Source organism: Hemiscyllium ocellatum, chromosome 2, assembly GCF_020745735.1.
Source record: "Hemiscyllium ocellatum isolate sHemOce1 chromosome 2, sHemOce1.pat.X.cur, whole genome shotgun sequence".
In the NCBI taxonomy this organism is placed as follows: Eukaryota; Metazoa; Chordata; class Chondrichthyes; order Orectolobiformes; family Hemiscylliidae; genus Hemiscyllium; species Hemiscyllium ocellatum.
Genome location: NC_083402.1, coordinates 46,142,425 through 46,163,049, shown reverse-complemented (window position 1 = coordinate 46,163,049; position 20,625 = coordinate 46,142,425). Strand labels below are relative to the sequence as shown.

General features: G+C 38.0%; 1 protein-coding gene across 3 annotated transcripts in view; it reads right to left on the bottom strand.

Annotated features, from left to right (window-relative positions):
• The window catches only part of xrcc4 (X-ray repair complementing defective repair in Chinese hamster cells 4), a 381,970-nt gene that overhangs the window by 211,265 nt on the left and 150,080 nt on the right, over nucleotides 1–20,625 (bottom strand). For all 3 annotated transcript variants that reach the window (XR_009645997.1, XM_060844072.1, XM_060844079.1), the window contains one exon: nucleotides 7,636–7,802. Coding sequence is in view for 2 of the 3 variants with exons in the window: in XM_060844072.1 (XP_060700055.1) it covers nucleotides 7,636–7,802 (167 nt within the window). In the remaining variant the exon portion in view is untranslated. The remainder of the gene's footprint in view (nucleotides 1–7,635; nucleotides 7,803–20,625) is intronic.

The following is a 20,625-nucleotide window of genomic DNA, read 5'->3' as shown; positions in this document are numbered from 1 at the left end:
ATGTATGTTCAAGTTTTGTCAGTCATTACTGTCACAAGTATAAACATGGCATGATTATGATGTTTTAGGACATAAGTAAATTAAATTGAAGGAGCTCGTATGACCTGCCTGACAACAAGCTTGGGTGGACTGTTTGCTAAAGGTTAGGGAGGACATAGCATTGGTTTATGGGAAAAAGGTGCAAATGTTCCACCTATGAACAATGGCAAAGGTATCTGCAATGACCCTAGGTAGACTACAAAGATTATATTTTCATCAGTGAGACAATCTAGGCAAGCAGCTGTTGAACAGATTTGGGCATAAAAGACAAAGGCTGGAAGATTGCAAAGGTGGACTTTGCCTCATTTGTAATATAAACAACTAGGAAAAACTCCTGGGCATCGATGTCAACTCAATGCCAACTCAAACGTCTGCCTATCTCCCAGCATACTCTGAAATTGTAAGTCAATGCCAGTGATGCTCTACATCATAATCCCGTGCCCTCCCCTCCACCCCCCCCACCCCCTGTACCTTCCATGACATTCCCTCATGGATACCCTCTATTCCAACTCAATGCAAACTTATACCCTACCCTTGAACCCCACATCCCCATGTCACCTCATGACCCCATGTCATCTCATCCAGTATCTATGCACAAACCTTAACATCCATGTGGAGATGAAATAAAGCTCTCAGCAGGTTCTTAAACTACACACTTGGTAGAGAAAATAAAATCTCCCCTTCACTGAGACCAATTTTACCCTTTTAAATCCCAAGGTGTCAATCTCTTATAAGAACAACTAACAATCATAACTCAGGTATAAAGCTACCAACCTTTTAATAATCGTTGAACATAACAATGAATTCAGAATTCCTGCTGAGATAATTGTAAGTTTTGAAACTGAGCCAAGGTTGCATGATGACATAATAAAGCTGTGAAGGAAATGTCAATGCTGTATGAGATAACCAGCTGGCCTGTCAATCAAAGCAGTCCAGTAGGCCTTTTTTTAAAAACAAACACAGCCAGTTTTTGTCTTTAGTTTTAAGATTGGGTTATTTTACAAAAATCAGATCATGACATTTAAACGGGCGTTCTTCCTTTAACAGCACTTGTACCTAGTCCACGAATCTGGAGATTCCCACACTGTGGGCCAAAGTCCTTGAAAAACAGCCACAATGGTGACTTTTTGAACTGAACACCAAGTTCAAGTTGCCCTGCTGAGTTCAAGGTTCTCTTTTGCGTGAATCTCACCATGACCTCCTTTCTCCAACCAGCAACAATAGAACCTGTCAGAAATGAGGGCAGGATCTTTGCAACGGAGTTCCGGTCACTATCAGCCAAAGTTTTCAAAGACTTTCTGAAACTGTTTTTCTATCTACAAGTGTAGACAGACCTGCTGAGTAACTCCAATATTTCAGTTTATATTTTCTATTTCCAGCAACGACTGTATTTTGCTTTCACTCTAGCTTACTCTACACACAGGCACATACGCAAGAACACAGGCAGTAGGATAGGGAATAGACCGTACGGCTGGTCGAGCATGCTCTGCCATTCGATATGATCATTGCTGTACCATGAAATGCATTTGCTGTGGCAGAGAAACCAAAGGTTCTCTGAAGTGCAGCATTCAGAGCACACTCGGTACTGGATTTATTAGATGCCAACATTCAATTCTGTTCTCCCACAGAGATTGGGTTTTTTCCAAGATTTTTGACAGGTCACTCAGGCTACTTCTGAGGACACTGCAAAGCAGATCCAGGATCACAGATATTTGGAGCGAGAGAGACAGAACTGGAGACGGGGTAGACTCCATGTTAGGAGTGCTGATTTTTAGCTGTCCTGCATTGAAAGAGCCAAAAACAAATTGGTTGGCTCTATACTGTTAGAATGAATTAATGAAGTAGTTCAGAAATTACTAAGCAGTTAAGAGTTGGAATCAGAACTCAGAAGTAGTCCTGGGAAACTGCAAAAGGTGTAACGGTCACAGTTTCTGTGCTGGGAGAAGCTGTAAGGCACTTGAAAGAAGCCCAAGAGCATTAATAATACAACTGAGACAGTGAGGGGTGAAAAGCAACAAGCAGTACTTGCATGTTAAACTGAGCAATATTAGAACTTGGAGAAAACCCAAGGATACTGCTGGCTTGGTGAAGTTAGCTGTCGGTACAAAGCTGGGTATTATGTCTAATAGCAATAATTGAAGTTCAGTTTTACTGGAGTGTACACCAGGATTGGAATATGGTTGATCAAAACAGGAGCAGAACAACAAGTTGAGGCAGTACATGACGAATGACTCTTGTGGGGAATGCCAAGACCAGTTCATTAAAAGCGAAGCATTGTGATTCCTTGTGAAATTTAATGAAATTTGATGATCCATTGTGTCATTAACATTTGGGAGGGAAATTGCTGAGAATTACTTGACATCTGTCTTGACTGCATTTGCTAATTGGTGTGCAAAAAAAAGGATGTTCAGTTACAGTACAATATCCAGATTTACATGTTAATTTTGATTGTTATAAATAAATTGTTCATGTACTCTGGATTATATTACTATAGTACAACTTGTATCTCAAGTATTGCTATTTTTTCAAAAGCGTAGGAACTGGGGTGCACCTAATCACTCAGTAATGCTTGTGAATCTCATCTTTTGTCTACTTTAAAAATAAAGGTTAATGGTCCTTAACTAGATCAGAACATAATTTGGTGATCAAAGCATAAAGTTGGTCACTGGGCTGGGATCATAACATATTTCAGCTCCATTTTCCTACCCACTCCCCATATCTCTCAATTTCTATTAATAGATTGTCAGACATCAGAAAATAATTAAATCAACCATTTTCTTACAGTAGAGCACAGAATTAAGGAACACTTCAGAAAAAGCAACATAAAGAAATAATAAAATAAGCAAAACAAAACAGCGCTGTTGTAATTAAAGTTCTTTGAGTAACTCGTATGCAATTAACTCATCAACAGTACTGAAAATTAAGCTTTAGTCTTTAATTTTACTACAATAACAACTAAAATCAGAGTGACCATATGACAAATTTGAACATTTGGCATTGATTAATGAAGTTACTTTCCTTCCTTTAAAACAACTTATAATTACATTTGTTTCAAAAATATATTTTAAAACTAATTTACTCCTGAAAATAGGATTAATAATGTTTTGCAATCTACGAACTAACGCACAATTCATTATGCTCACAGTGAAGCTGGATGTAGTAAAATGAAGGCTTGCATAGTGAATGGCCTAATTTTGACCCAAAACCTACAACCCACAGATGTTTACTTATAAATGAATAAAAATACATTATTCAAACATTCCCATACTAAAGCAGTCATTAATAACCAGATTAAGCCAAAGCTGGTGGAATTACTAGCATAAAATATGATTTGACTTATTAAAAGAAGAATCTTTGATAAATTCATCAACCAATAAAAAGAGCCTGTTAATTACTATCAAGGTCTTCCTGAGCAGTATCGGTTGAAATGACTGTGAGACTCCAGCTGTTTCTTCTAATTATCCTACATTATATCACTCCATAATATAACTTTAGATTTACTTCAGATATTCAAGGTCATCCTTTTTGTTTAACATTTATCTAAGGGCATTAAAAATATCACAGTTAAAGTAGACATGGTTTTGATGTTCTTTGAAAAACAGCCATATGCAAACAGTTTGCAGATTTTATACCATTATCAAAAGACAAATTTTCAAAATAAACCATTTGTAATAGAAATGTAACTCCAAACCACCAATGTTATCACAGATCTTTGATTGATGGAAACCAACAACATAACCTTGTCTCAGCCATTCAAAAGCTGCTGTTTTGCAATTTATAAAGGCAGCAAGTAACCTTTGTGTCACATACACAAGTTTACAACCGAATTCTGTTAAGTAATTTGCTATCACGGATTTTATACTTAATAATTGATCAATGTGCATTGTTTCATACGGACTTTGGCCCATTTAATTTCTTGCACTGAAATAAATCTCACTGTATAATTCTTACATTTTCATGATACAAAGACATGTTTATTTTTGGTCCTGACACTATTCCATTTGAACTAACACTCACTTTGTTGGTTAACCCCAAAGGCCTTTCATATATTAGAAACCTTCTCTTTTGTTTTTCTTCCCCTTGCTGAAATCTATTACATTTCTAACTTTTCCCAGGTCTGATAAAACATCGATCTGAAACATTCATTAATTCTCTCTCAGATGCTGTCTGACCTTATGAATTTTCCAAATATTTCTTCCGGTTTCCAGATTTTGAAGATCTGTCATGCTTTTCCTTTATGCAATTCGATTATATTGAACAAAGAATGGGCTCCAAAGAGTTTTTTGATCTGATTAGTTTCACAGACAAAAACAAACTTTGTATGACACAGAAATATTTATTACAGCATCTAAAGGTTTAAGGCTGTTGTAATGTTTCTCATGTTAGTAGCTCAGTCTGTTTTTCATGACATGGAGGATGAGTCTAGCATGTTCGGCAGATTGAAGCAGGAAATTCTCATTTTGTTGAGGAAAACTTTTCTCACAACTGTATGAAAGGCGAAGACGCCACTTTTGTAATAGTGACAGTATTACCCCAGTGCTCAATCTAAAGAGGATTATAACTAAGCAAAACTGTTATTCAGAAAGAGAAACATTTTTAGATTAAATGTTAGACTAAATGCTCTACAAATTAGAAAGTACAATCTATTACATTTCCAAAGCTATTATCTAAGCAAAACATTATACGTTATAAATCTGAAGTAAACCAGAAATTGCTGGAAACACACAGTAGGTAAGCAAAATCAGTAACAAGAGTAAAACAGACACATTTTGACCTACTGAATGCATCTAACATTATATTACTAAATGTAGTGCAAACTTTGTGAAATTTGAAAATTGAGGTGGCATTCCTAGTCCATAATCAGTTGGTACAATTTGAAGAATGTTGCAGTTGGAAGCTTCACTCAGACCATAAGGCTATAAGGTTCAGGAGCAGAATTAGGGCATTTGGCCCTTGAATCTGCTCTACACTTCGTTAATGACTGATATGTTTCACGACCTTTGATCCCCTTACTAATCAACAACATGTCTATCCCTATCTTAAATACACTCAATGACGCAGCCTCCATAGCCTTCTTCAGTAATAAGTTCCACAGATTTAGCACCCGCTGGTTGAAACAATCCTCAATATCTCAGATCTCAAGGATCATCACTTCATTTTGAGGCTACACCCTAAGATCCTCATCTCTCTTGGTAGTGGAAACATCTTCTCCATGTCCAGTCTATCCAGGTTTCTCATTATTCTGTAAGTTTCAGTAAGATGCCCCTCATTCTTCTAAACTCCGAGAACAAACTCAGAGTCCACAATCGCTCCTCATATGCCAAGTCCTTCATCCCCAGAATCATTTGCGTAAATCTCTACTGGACCCCTTCAAAGGCCAGCGTATGCTCTTTAAATATGGGGCCCAATCTGCTTACTGATGTGTCAACTATTCTAGCCATCTTGAAACAAATGCTAACATTGCATGTACTTTAACTGCCAATAGAACTTGCATGTTAACCTTAAGAGAATCATGAACTAAGACTTCGAAGTCCCTTTGCGTTGAAGATTTCCAAAGTTTTTCACCATTTGGCAATTAATCTACTCCTCTACTCTTCTTATCAAAGTGCACAACCTCACACTTTCCCACATTGCATTCCATCTGCTATTTCTTTGTCCATACTCCTAGCCTTTCCAAGTCCTTCTGCAGCCTCCCTGTTTCCTCAACACTATCTGCCCCTCATCTACCTTTGGGTCTTCCATAAAGATATCAACAATCCCCTCAGTTCCTTTGTCCAGGTCATTAGTGTATAATGCAAATAGTTGTGGTCCCAACACCAGAACCCTGCAGAACTCCACTAGTCACTAACTGCTGTCCTTTATCCCTACTCTCTGCCGTCTGCAAGCCAGCCAATTCTCTCTTCATGCCAATGTCTTGTCCTTAATACCATAAGCTCTTATCTTATTTAGCAGTATGGCACCTTGTCAAAGGCCTTCAGGAAATTCAAATAGATCACATTCACTACCTTATCTTTGTCTAACTTGTTCATTACCTTCTCAAAGAATTCTAACAGATTTTTCAGACAAGACATCCCTTTGGCAAAGTCATGCTGACTCAGTCAGATTTATCCATCTTCAGACTTTTCAGCTTCCCCAGCCTCTTTTCCTTAGTGATGGCCACCACATTCACCTCTGCCCCCTAACTCCTTTGAAGTTTTGGTATAGTACACGTGTCTTCCCATATTTGGTTCCTCTGCTATTTCTTTGTCCCCATTACTATTTCATCAGTCTCATTTTCCAGCAGTTTAATGTCCATTCTTGCTTTTGTCTTACAGTTAATCTAAAAAAATTCTTTAAATTTTCTTTTATATTACAAGATAGCTTACTTTCATATTTCATCTTCTCACCACCACCACCCCCGCACATGCTGCCCCAAACACCACCCCTCAACTGCCCCCTAACACACACACAAATATTGTATTTTTAGCCGTCCTCTGATGATTTTTAAAGACTTCACAATCCTCTGGCTTTCTACTAATTCTCACAACATTCTATGCTTCCCACTACCATCACCATAACCAATCCAAGTTCCTCTGCAGCCCAAATGAGATGTCCTTAACATGGTCACACGCAGGCAACACAGCCTTTGGGACTCTCGAATGCGGTCACAGAGAACAGCGTCTATTCCCCTGGCTATATTATCCTCATTTGCAACTATATCTCTCTTTTCTCCTTGTCCTTGAATGGCTGCCTGTACCACAGTGCTGTGGTAAGTTTGCTCATTCTCCCTGCAGACCCCCTCTCACCCATACAAGAAGCACAAATCTCAAACCTGTTAGGCAAGCTAAAAAAGTTGAGGATCCTGGATCCCTCTAACTGCCTCGCTCATAGTCACACCCTCCTGTCCCTGACAACTGACTGAATTCAAGCTTGTTAATGTAAGGGGTGTGATTGCCTCCCAAAACACTGCATCCAGGTAACTCTTTCCCCACACAGATGTGTCACAGAGTTTGAAGCTCAGCTCCAGTCCATCAACTTTGAGCTGGAGCTCCTCCAGCATCCAACACTTGCTACAAATGTGGTCACTATGAACAACAGTAGGGTCCACCAGCTCCTGCACCATCGCCTGGCCCTGCATCTACATTTACTTAGTTGTTAATTTGAAAATTTCCAACTTGTCATTTCGTTTGTAATATTCCTCCCATTTACATTCAATCTGAAAGTAACCTAAATTAACAGTCAAATTAGTAGTAACTACCAACCAATGAGTTTATGGTTTTCCAGTGATGTCACTGTTTTGTGCTGGGTCTACAATCATGTGCTTCACTTTGTCATGTTAAAAAGACCTTACAAGCTATGGAACAGAAAGCAAGCAAAAAGCACCTGTTGCTCTCTGCACCGAATTCTCACGCTGCTCCAAAGTACCTGAAGTATATATGTATTCAAGCTGCGTCTTATTCTGGATGAGATTTCTCCTTTGTGACCATGCAAAGCTTGCGAAGCACTTGATTCCGAAAATCATAACTGAGAAAGTTCAGGAATTCCTCTAAAATTTCATTCACATGAGAAAAATCATATATAAGCACTAATTGTAGAGACCTTTAGACAAGAACTTACTCTCTCAAGTTGTAATTACGATCGCTCAACAGTCTCTCATTCTCTTGCTGCAGGTGTTCATTTGTGTCTCGGAGTTCTCTGTTGCAATGTAATACATAATCGATAAGTCCTTTAACGACTTCTTTTGAGTCTGAGACTTTTCGCAATTCCACAGAGCCAAGTTTAAACTGGACAGAAATAAAATGCGAAAGCCAAAATGTAAGTGAAAAACACTGATTTTCCAAACCTCAAACCTGGCCCAGAACTTGCTGGAGCAGCAGATTTTCTCTCAAATAGCAGGAATCGGAATTTTTACCTCATCCATCAAATTGCAAATACTGGAAGCACAAGTGATAATGGTGCAGCGAAGGACTACATTGCATATAGGACCACACAAACATTCTGGGCAAATGTCTCCTTAAGCAATAACATTTAAGCAGAAAGAGAGTGTGAGGAGCAATGGAGAATGCAAAGTTAGAATATGCCAGGGCAACTTGGCCAAGTGGAATGCATAGCATGGGAATTGTGGGAAATAATGGATGCACCATATGTCCAGGATAAACACATCAGCAGGAAGCGTCACAGATTCACAACCCTTTAAGAGAAATAATTTCTCCTCATCTCTGTTTTAAGTCTGCTACAACTTATCCTAAAACCATGACCTCTCATTTTGGATTTCCCCACAAGAAGAAAAATCTCACGGTGGATGCCAGGGTACTGACAAAATTTAAGGAGGAGATAGACAGAATTTTAATTATGAATGCGTTAAAGGGTTATGGAGAGCAGGAAGGAAAATGGAGTTGAGGCTGAGATGAGATGCAGTAATCATATTAAATGTGCTGCAGGCTCAAAGGCCCAAATTGCCTACTCCTACTCAGAATTCACATGTTTCCATTTGTGCAGAGCTAACGGAACAGCAGCGTAACCCAGTCAATAATTTGTGGTAAATGCAAATCAAATCATATCAATTGCTTGACACAAATTAATGGATTATTTATGCAGTATTAATAGTGAGAACTGCATATTTCAGTTAACTTTCCAATATTGAGCATTATTTCTCCATCCACAAAATTTATCACTTCCATAAAATAAACTATAACATCTATGAGGCAGGTAAACTTTCAATTCAAAATAAAAACAAAAATGTACAAATGGTGAGTGAAGTATACATTTTTGTAGAAGCTTTTCAAATATTTGATCAAAACTGCTAACAGCAGCTAACTAGTTAATATTTAATTGAAAATAAAACATTAAATGGTCCAATACCTTGACAGAACATAGAGAGTTAATCTAAACATTGAACGCTGTGAAACAGAAAATGGTGTCAGTAGTTCAACCAGACTGGAGTTACTGAGTGACATATGGTGGTCTCACATCTAATTGTGACTCTCAGATAATGAGTTGTGGAACTATCCAAAAATACCATCAGACTTGATAAGCAAAGATGAGCAGAAGCACATTCCAAAACACTCCTAAAAGATCTTCACATTTGACACATAACTTATGATGGCTTGATGGGAAGTAATGTGGAAAGGGAATCTTCAAAGCATTGCCCAAGTTTTGTTAATAACCTTTAAAATGGTTATATAATTTGTTCTGGTCACTAATTTACAAAAGAAAACAACAAATAATTTTGTGATACATTTTCTGCAACAGTGTTGCCATGGTTAATGCTTCAATATGAGAGTTAGCACCTACTGCTTAATGCAATTTGTCAATTCATTTAATCAATCCTAACTACTATAATCAAATAGGAATACAATAAAAATATCAAAAATCCAAAAGATTCTGTGTTCAATATATTGTTGGGAATATTTGTACTGTGTTAAAAAGAGGGGGACATTGTTTTAGTTTAATTTCTTAGAGTTGCTCTTGTCAGCTTATTGTCAAGGCTTTGAGATCTGTCTGTTTACCCAGATTCTAATCAGATTTTACAACCCTTAAAATGAAGAGACGGGATCATAGTTTAATGCATTAATAAAGAAAATGAGAGTGGAAAGAATTATGCTTTTATTTAGGGAGTGAAGCCCCATGTTAAACAGAACAATCCAGGAAAGTCAATGTGTGTGCAGGCCAGACAGTGGATGGAGTTCTAAACATTATGGTAAGAAATCTTGCACAAGTACAGGGAACAGTTTAGGGAACTCAAATTCCAAAGAACTGGCCTACCACCTACCTTTAACTAGAAAGATTAAAGGAAGTATCAAGGTTCAGGAAAAAACATATAATTATGCAAAGACAGATGGTGGGCAGAAAATTGAAAGCAATATAAAATACAGCAATGCATAATGAAACAAAAAGGAGAAAAAAATTACAGCACAGAGAAATTAGCTAGAAATAGGATTGTAATTTTCCCCAGTTCTTACTTCCCATACATGGCCTGATTTGTAGCTGCCTCTGGAACGTTCCTCGAAACATCTATAGTGAAAGCTGGTACAAAATATCTGTTCAGTTCATCTGCCATTCTCTTATTTTATTTTTAAATTTTCCAAACTCACTTTCTGTAGGGCCAATGCCCACAAACTTTTAGTTTTTCAATATTTATAAGGACTGTCACTATGTTTTCTTATTTCTGTATAAGTAAAATAGAAATAGTGATGACAGTATTATAATAGAAATATGGAAATGTCTTTTAAATATACCTTATAATTATTTTTCTGTGAGAAGATGTTTTGGAATAATGTCAACCATTAACTTATATGTCGTGTGCTAAGGAGAAGGAAACAAGGTTCTAGTTTAAATTTTTTAAGAATTGTTCTTGTGAGTTAGCGCCAAGAGCTTATGAATTGTGTAGTGGCCTACTGACAGATGTCCCAGAATTCACCTCAAAACAGAAAAATCCAGAGAGTCAGTATGTAAGCACTGGAGAGAGGATGCAGGACTGCTACACTCTATAGTAAGAAATCCTGTGACATGACAAAAACATACAAAATACAAAAGAAGAAATTGCTGGAAAATCTCAGCAGGTTTGGCAGCATTTGAGGAGTGAAATCAGAGTTAACGTTTCGGGTCCAGATTTAAAAAAGTTCTGAAGAGGAGTCACTGGACCTGAAACGTTAACTCTGATTTCTCTCCTCAGATGCTGCCAAACCTGCTGGGATTTTCCAGCAATTTCTTCTTTTGTATTTTATATGTATGTTTTTGTCATGTTTCAGGATTTCTTACTATAGGGTGTAGCAGTCCTGCATCCTTATTATATTATTATAGCCTTTTTGCATAAGACACACACTTCTGATAGTATGCTGAGGAGGTTTCCATCCATAACAGGCAAGAGGTTGCTTATATTATTATTGATAAAGAAAATGCGTAACTTCCAACACTATTTTATATCAATGAAGCTACAGCAGTGCTCGGTGCATATTTCGGATCCCGATTTGAAGAGGCTCCGATGGAGTCACTGGACCTGAAACGTTAACTCTGATTTCTCTGCACAGATGCTGGCAGACCTCAGCTTCCCTTGCAGTTTTTGTTTTTGCTTCAGATGTCTAACTGTTTTTACCACATAAAATAGCCTTGAACATATAGCCAGGCTGATGGAGAAGATTTTAAATAACTCCAACAGATCAACTTGTGGCATTAAAATTTATAGGTCAAATATAGCATCATAACTAATAACAATGGTCTATAACACCTGGAGTTCCAGCAGCATTGTCTATAGAAAGTGCACACATATCCAAAATCTGTTGAAACTTCTCTACAAAATGTATTACATTTAACAAGTATTCTAACTGGTGATGCCTTAGAACTTCTTGTTACATCATTAGATTTTTATTCTGATTGCTAGGAAATTATCTGAGCAGCAAATGAGATCAAGTATAGGATTTCAAATTGGAAAACAGAAGTTACTGAGGATCTTACTATAATATTGAACTAGGAGGTTTTGTTTTTAAACAGTTCTTTGCACAAAATGTTTACATTTAATTCAAGGACCTTTACTTTGCAAACATAAACATCCCAAAAAAAAGGAGTATTAATTAGAAAAACTGCTGGTTTCTAAAACAGCAGAAACAAAGTTTGTCATTTATCAAGGCCAAAGATTGTTTGATTCATTAAAACTCAATCCTCGGATATATGTAAAAATGTGGTAGGGCTGGAAACATCTGTGTGGGTGAGAGGGAGTCTTATCTAACAGACTCCTTTTGGCTGGAATAACTATTAGTGGGAGAATGTGAACATTGCATGGTGGTCTGTAATACTGCAATTCAACAAGGCAAAAAGAGCAGCACTGAAAATAAAATACTAGCTGTCTGATTCAGATAGAAAAGCAGAAGTAATATGGAATGGAAAGAATTATTCAGAAGCAATTTTGAGAGGAAAGGGATCACCAAGAGAAAAATCAGCAACAGGGTGGGGTGAGAGGGACAGTGCTCAAGTATTGAGGAGAAATTCTTTCCAGTTATGATAGTGGTAACAACAGGAAATTCAGAAGAGCACTGCTAAAGATATTACCCAAAAAAATTCACTTCTTTTGATAAAACATTCAAAATACATCAAAAATATTTTTTTGGCAGGAGCGTTTATGGGAACTTGCAGTACCAACATCAAGTGGAACACTCATAGTAAGGTCCATAGGTAAAAGGATGTAAATGGTCATTGCCTGATACTTTCTGTAGCATGAATGTTACTGGCTCAGTACCCCCCAAAAAATGCCCTCTTCCAATCAGCTCCCCAACAAAACAGAAAACAGGAGGCCTGGGTAGCAAGCTTGCAGATGACACCAATATTGAAAGTATAGTAGACAGTAAAGAAGGTTATCTATGATTGTGATCAATTGTGTCAATGGCCTGAGGAGTGGCAGATGGAGTTTAATATGGATAAATGAGAGGTATTTTGGTAAACAAAAGAGGGCAGGACTTACACAATTAATGGTAGGGCCCATGGTTGAGTTGTTGAACAGACAGATCTAGCGGTTCAGATAAATAATTCAATGAAGTTTGCACCACAGATAGATGGAGTTGGTTAAGACAATACTTAACACGCTTATCTTTATTGCTCAGACCTTTGAGTATAGGAGTTGGAACGTCATGTTGAAGTTATATAGGACATTTGTGAGGCCTCTTCTACAGTAATCTGTTCAGCTCTGGTTGCCCGTATTAAGGAAGGATATTATTAAACTGGTAAGGTTCAGAAAAGATGTCGGGAATGGAGAGTTTGAGTTCTAAAAATAGCTGGATTGACCGGGTCCTTTTTTTCTCTGGAGCATAGGAGGTTGAGGGGCGACCAATTGGAAGTTTATAAAATCATGACGGGCACAGAGAAGATGAATAGCAAAGGTTCTTTTTTAGCCCTAAGGTGGGAGAATTCAAAACTAGAGGGTATATCTTTAAGGTGAGAAGAGGAAGAAATAAAAAGGATGACGGGTAACTTTGTTATACAGAGTGGTTAGTGTATGGAATGAACTGCAGTTATAATTTTTAAATGACATTTGGATAAGTACGTGAATAGGAAAGGTTTGGAGGGATATGGGCCAAATGCAGGCAGATGGGACTAGTTTAGTTTGGGAACATGGTCGGTGTGGACTAGTTGGACTACTGTACTGCTCTATGACTCTAACTTCCTAATCAACTAAGATCAATGGGAATATCGAGGAAGATATGGATAATTTCCATGTCGTTGAAGGTCCCCCTTAAAGGCAGACTCAGATGTTAAAACTTTTTATTGCCTCCAATGTGCCAGATCAGCCTATGGCTGCCTGAGGAATGGAGTGTTTCAGGACCAGTAGCTCTAAGGTCATGGATTACAATGAGCAGTGGGCCCCACACTCTAATTTACTTCAGCAGACAACCACAAAGCATCAGCAAAAGTACTGCGAAAGGTGCCTTTGAAAGTTCCTTCAAATCTGATGGGAAGGAAGGCAGCAATCATTGATTACTAGCCACTCAGAACCAGTTTACTGGACAGGACATGCTGACCTCTCATTCCTAAAGCAACCGTTCCGCTGAAGCTTGGCTTTTGCAAATAATTCCAAGGAGATCAGCAGAAAACAGTTTAGGGATTTTCTTAAGGCATACCCAAAGAGATTAAGTATCCCCAAGAACACATGGGAGTTCCTGGATTATGACCATCTCAAGTTGGAGGAGGTTTATTTGGGAAGACAGCAAACAAACTAAGAGACTTCATCTTAAAGGTCACACAGGTGAAATTAAGGTGCTGGAGAAAGCACACAAACCAAACAACGAGCTGACCTATCAAGTATCAACTTCTCCGCATCTGGTAGAGTATCTGGTGGACTTATCAGCCAATGACCCCAATGAACTAGATTGGAAATAAGTCATTAGATTAGATTACATTAGATTACTTACAGTGTGGAAACAGGCCCTTTAGCCCAACAAGTCCACACCAACACGCCGAAGCGCAACCCACCCATACCCCTACATTTACCCCTTACCTAACACTACGGACAATTTAGCATGGCCAATTCACCTGACCCGCACATCTTTGGACTGTAGGAGGAAACCGGAGCACCCGGAGAAAACCTACGCAGACACGGGGAGAATGTGCAAACTCCACACAGTCAGTCGCCTGAGGCGGGAATGAACCCGGGTCTCTGGCGCTGTGAGACAGCAGCGCTAACCACTGTGCCACCGTGACGCCTAACGGCAAGTCATCTTTGATATCAAGAGACTGTTCCAATAAGATGAATGTAACTTGCAACCTATCAGTTAAATCTGAACCATGTTTAGAATGATGGTTCTGCATTTCTAATTTATTTTCCCTTTTTAAAAAAAGTTATAATTTGGAAAGTCTGTTGAATTAGAAGTTGACATCTTGTGTAAAGTATACAAAGTCCTATTTTCTATTTTACATAAAAAGATATAGACCCAAAAACATTACTGATTCATTTTTAATTCTTTGCGCATTCATAGTAAAATTCACCCAATCAAAAAATAATTTTAAAGCGATGCTTTGGTGTATATATTAGGAAAATGTAGAAACAGGATTTTCTTTGCTCCAGTTACTTTTTTTAAAAAAATGAAGTTCTTGACTTCAAATGGTATTATGAAAAGGGAAAATGAATTGGAAATGCTCATATGAAGAAAGACCTTAATGTTAACAGAATGCGGATGGTGGGAATCAGTTGTAAATAACATTGACATCTCCCAAGTGTCAAGTATAAACCATTTTCATCTTTTTGATTCTGTCCTCTGTGCATTTTATGCAAACATTTTGCAATGTATTCAACAGGGAGGATTTTTTGATCTGACTTAAATGGTATGCTAAGTAAATTGAACCTTCCGGGGGTTTTCAAAAAATAACATTCACAAATGTTGCCAGATTTACAATTGAGGTTGATAAGCTACACGCACACTTTATACATATATATAAAAAAACATTCATGGGCTGTGGGCTTCATTGACTAGATCAGCATTTATCGCCTATCCCCGATTGCCATCAGGAACATTGTCAGCGAGCTGCCTTCTTGAACCACAGCAATGCACACGATGCAAGTAAACCCACAGTGCCGTTAAGAAATGAATTCTAGTGTGTTGGTCCATTGATAGTGAAGGAACAGCAATGCAATTCTGAGTAAGGATTGTGTGTGGCTTTCTTCCAGATGGCTCTGCCCTCATACATCTTCAATCCTTATCCTTCCAAGGTAAACGTCACAGGTTTGGAAGTGCTGTTGAAAGTGCCCTTGTAACTGCTAAAGTGCATATCACGTATAGTATATACAATGCTACGACTGTATGTCATTGGTACAGAATTGAATGAATTACGCCATGGATGGGCTGCTTTGTTCTGGATGGCATCAAGCTTCCTGAATGCTGTTGCAGCTGCATTCATCAAAGTAGAGATTGGAAGTATACCATTACTCCTGACTTGTGCCTTGTAGATAGGGCACCTGCTTTGGGGAATCAGGAGCAAATTACTCACTGGAATCACAGTCTCTGATCTGTTCCTGCAACCACAGTTTTTATGTGATAATCCAGTTACATTTCTTGTCAATGATAACCCTTCAGGATACTAATAATGGGGGATTCAACAGCACTCCTGCTATTTAATATCAGTAGATAGTTTGATTCTCTCGTCTTGAGTTTGGCAATATTGATCAGAACTGACTTTGTAGTTCTACCTATGCTATCATATAACTGAGGTTTCAAAGATTGAATCTATTTGGTTCGAGTTAATGTTCAGAAAATGAGATGCTGCATTGTTGGAAGTTTATGACAAATCCCTACAGAAGGGGATAAGGGAAGAAATTTCCACAAAACTAAAAATAATTGAACACTAATAATAATCATAGAGGAATTCAATTATCCTAAGAAAGACTGAGGAAAATGCATTGTAAATGCCAGAAAAAAAGAATTGCGAAATTACATATACCAGAACTTTCTTAATCAGTATGAGTGTAACTTAAGATAGGGAAGGTAGGAGTTCTGGATCAAGTTCTGAGGAACTGAAGTGTAACAAATGGAGTGTAAGAACATCTGTGTAATAGTTACAGAAAGGGACAAAGGAAAATCAAAGGTGAAAATGTCCTACTGGAAGACAGATAATTTCAAAAATTAGAGAAGGGATTTACAGTGCACAGGAGCAAAGATTAACCAAGAAAATAATAAATGAGCACAAGCAGCTCTTCAAGACATGAGCAGTTCAGTGCAAACTAAGCACATCTGAAGCACAGGAAAGATAAGACATCCAACATCAGGACTCCTCAAATGATAAAGGAAATAGATATAAAACTGGAAAAGGGGCTCCATAAATATCTGGTACAGAAGAAATTAAACGGGACAGACAGCTGAGTAGGAATTTAAAAATGGAAAACAGAGCAAGTGGAAAAAGTAATGGCTAATATTAATCTTTTATAAATTATAACAAGTAAAAAGAGTAGTCAAAAAATGGTGGAGCCAATTAATGACAAAAAATATGAATTCTTCTTTGGAGACACGGGATATAGCTGAGGTACTGAATCAGTACTTGACATCTGTTTTCACAAAAGAAGAGGATGGTTTTAATGATGCAATCATGCACAAAGGCCACCAGTACCTTTTGAAGGAAAACCAGAATGAGCCATAATTGCCAACTTGGCAAAACACTGAATGAATTGAAAACAAACAGATCACAAGTCTTAGGAAAGCAGAAAAGTAAAGAAACATTTGAAGTAAAAGAATGTGAGGATTAGCATTATAGACAGAGTGCTGTCAGGGATGAAGGGCATTGTATATCACGAAATACATGTTCTTACAGAGAAACCAGAATTGGTAGTTAATTTATGAGGAGGTATTGAGTTAAATATAAACGCTTTAAACTTCTGACAAATTCCAAGTACTTTCAAAGATTATTCCTAGCACTGTCATCACTAGCATTTTTTAAATTAACCAACATATGTTTACTTAAACTGAAATAATGTGAAGTATATAATTATATTTTTCCTGACATTTCCAATTTGACCATTGTTGTATCAAGTATTACCTTGTTAGAAACTATCATAATACAGGATTACAAGAGAATTAAAAGTAAACAACTTGAATTTAAATGGTGTAATTAATAAACAATGGAAGCGCAGGTTTTGGCAAAGAGCAAATTTACAGCTAAGGATAAAGGATTCCATAAGTGGGTTAACAGTAGCACTTCAGGGTTGTTTAGGGACAGAGGTCCAGCATTAATTCTGAGACAGCTGAAGGTAATTTCCATTGATGATGGAAAAGAGGAGAGAAAACATTTAGCAAAAGGTTATATACAGATAGTGTGGGGTGGATTTAGGTGGGTACGGGTCTCAGCACAGAGGAAAGGTCAAAAGGATTTTTGTAAGCAATATTTGTTTAATTCCACAGGTTAATGTATTCCATGATACACACGAGTAGGATATTAAAGAAGCTGAATCACAGCAAGGAAAGAAATAGAGAAAGAGAAGTTAAAACAACATAAATTGTTGTTATCAGGAACACAGGCACATTCAGTTATAACATTATAATCAAAGACGGCACTCTGTTAATCATACAAGAGCACTTAAGTGGAGGAAGCAAGTTTTTGTCACTCATATTGCACTTGTGCTATACAAAGAAACCACTTATTTCGCAATGATCCAGAAACAAGTGAATGACAAAATGCTCAGAGATAAATCAGAGACATATATTTTTACTCACATTACATACAGTTAATATCACAATTCAAGTACCAAGACTTAGCAATCCTGAGGGCAAATTGACTCGTATCCTTGACTGATTATACAAACCGTGCTGAATACATCATTCCAATGTTTATTGTACACAGTATTTGACATCATCTTCCAATTCTTAAAACATATACGAATAACAGAATCTGCTTTTCACTTTCAAAATATTCAAATTTTCTGTAATAAGATCAGCAAAATTGTTTTTCTTACATATATTTGAGATTGAATATTAAGTAGAATTAGAGAAATGTACTTAACCAAGGTGACATGTTCCCGAAAGTGAAATAATTTCAGATTTTAAAAACATTGTCAAACTTGGAATTTGGTGCCAAAATAACAATTTAATTTGCAAAGAAAGAATAAGAATTACTAGAAAGCACAGAAGGAAAAAAACATTCTTTTCCCAGATGATATCTAATCATCATTCTCCCTCAATTTTTGGTTTCCTCAGTGCAGGTTCTACGCAAATACTTTCTTATTTTGATAGACAGGAACAAGTCTTTGGTATATATATTCCTTTATGACTAATCATAGATTTTTCTCTGCCAGTTAAAAATGATTCTATTCCTTGTCCAGACATCAACTATGAGAAGTGTTACAACATTTAACTCTTTGAACTAGTCTCAATGATGAAAGAGCCCAGCACACCTGTGCAAAAGATAAGGCTGAAGCTTTTGCAGCCAGAAGTACCAAGTGGGTGATCCAACTCGGCCTCCTCCAGTGGTTGCCAGTCTCACAGGTATCAGTCCTCAGTCAATTCAATTTACTCCACGTGAAATCAAGAAACAGTTGGAGATACTGGATATTGAAAAGATGATGGGCCCTGACGACATTCTGGTAATATTATTGAAGACTTGTGCTCCAGAACTGGCCACTCTCGAGCCAAGCTCTCCCTGTGCAGTTACAATACTTACATGCATCCAACAATGCGGAAAATTTCCCAGGACACAAAAAAGCAGGTCAAATTCAACCAACTAATGACCGACCATCAATCTCAATCATCAAGAAAGTGATGGAAGGGGTAATTAAAAATGCTATCAAGCAGCATCTGCTCAGTGTTGTTCAGTTGGGTTCCACCAGTGTTACTCAGTTCCTGACTTCATTACAGCCTTAGATCAAACAAGGACAAAGGAGGTGAATCCCAAAGGTGAGATGAGAGTGACAGCCCTTAACATCAAAGTCACATTTAACCATCTGGCATCAAGAAACCCTAGCAAAACTGGAATCAATGGGAATCCGGGGGCAAACTCTCCAGTGGTTAACGTCATACCTGACACATAGGAAGATGGTCATGGTTGTTGGAGGTCAGTCACCTCAGCTTCAGGACATTACTACAGCAATTCCTCAGGGTGGTGACCGCGGGATAACCATCTTCAGTTGCTTCAATGACCTTCTCTCTATTGTGAGATCAAAAGTGGGGATATTTGCCAATGTTTGCACAATGTTCAACTCCATTTGTGACTCCTCAGATACTGAAATAGCCTATGTTCATTTGCAACAAGATCTGGACAATACCTAGGCTTGGGCTGACAAGTATCAAGCAACATTTGCATCACAGAAATGCATGCAATGACCATCTCCAACAAAAGACAACTTAATCACCACTCATGACACTAAATGGGTATTACCCATATAACTAACAACATCGTTAATCAGAAACACAACTGAAATCGCCACATAAATACAGTGACTACAAGAATAGGTTAGAGGATAGGGATACTGGGGTGAATAACTCACCTCCTGACTCCCCAAAAGCCTGTCCACCACCCATAAAGCACAAGTCAGGGGTAAGGTAGGATACTTCCTAATTACCTGGATGGGTGCAGCTCCAACAACACTGAAGAACCGTGACACCATCCAGGACAAAGCAGCCCATTTAATTGGCACCATATTGACAAGCATCCATTCTCTCCACCACTGAGACTCAGTAGCCGCAGTGTGTGGTATCTAGAAGTTGCACTGTGGATATTCACCAAAGATCCTCAGACAGCACCTTCCATCCCATGACTACTTTCATCTAGAAGGACAAGGGCAGCAGATACATGAGAACACCAGCACCTGCAAGTTCACCTCCAATCTACTCACACAGAATCATAGAGATGTACAGCATGGAAACAGACCCTTCGTTCCAACTCGTCCATGTTGCAGATATCCTAAATTAATCTAGTCCCATTTGCTAGCACTTGGCCCATATCCCTCTAAATCCTTCCTATTCATATACCCAGCCAGATGCCTTTAAAATTTTGTAATTGTACCAGCCTCCATCACTTCCTCTGGCAGCTCATTCCATTCATGCAGCACCCTCTGTGTGAAAACGTTGTCCCTTAGGTCCCTTTTAAATCTTTTCCCTCTCACTTTAAACTTATGCCCTCCAGTTCTGGACTCCACTACCTTGGGGAAAAATCCTACGCAAGAAAGTATTTGCGTAGAACCTGCACCGAGGAAACCAAAAATTGAGGGAGAATGAGACCCTATCCATGCCTCTCATGATTTTATGAACTTCTATAAGGTCACCCCATAGCCTCTGATGCTCCAGGGAAAACAGTCCAAGTCTACGCAACGTCTCCCTATAGCTCAAAGCCTACAACCCTGGCAATATCCTTTCAAGTTTCATAACATCCTTCCCATAGCAGGTGGACCAGAATTGTACACAGGATTCCAAAAATTGCCTAATTAATGTTCTATACAGCCAAAACATGACCCCTCAACTCCTCTACTCTAATCTCTGAGTAATAAAGACAAGCATAACAAATGCCACCTTCACTATCCTATCTATCTGCAACTCCACTTTCAATGAAATATCATGACTTGGAAATATATCATCCTTCCTTGCCTGTTGCTGGGACAAACTCCTAGAAATAATTACCCAAGGACAGCACATAGACTGCAGCGAT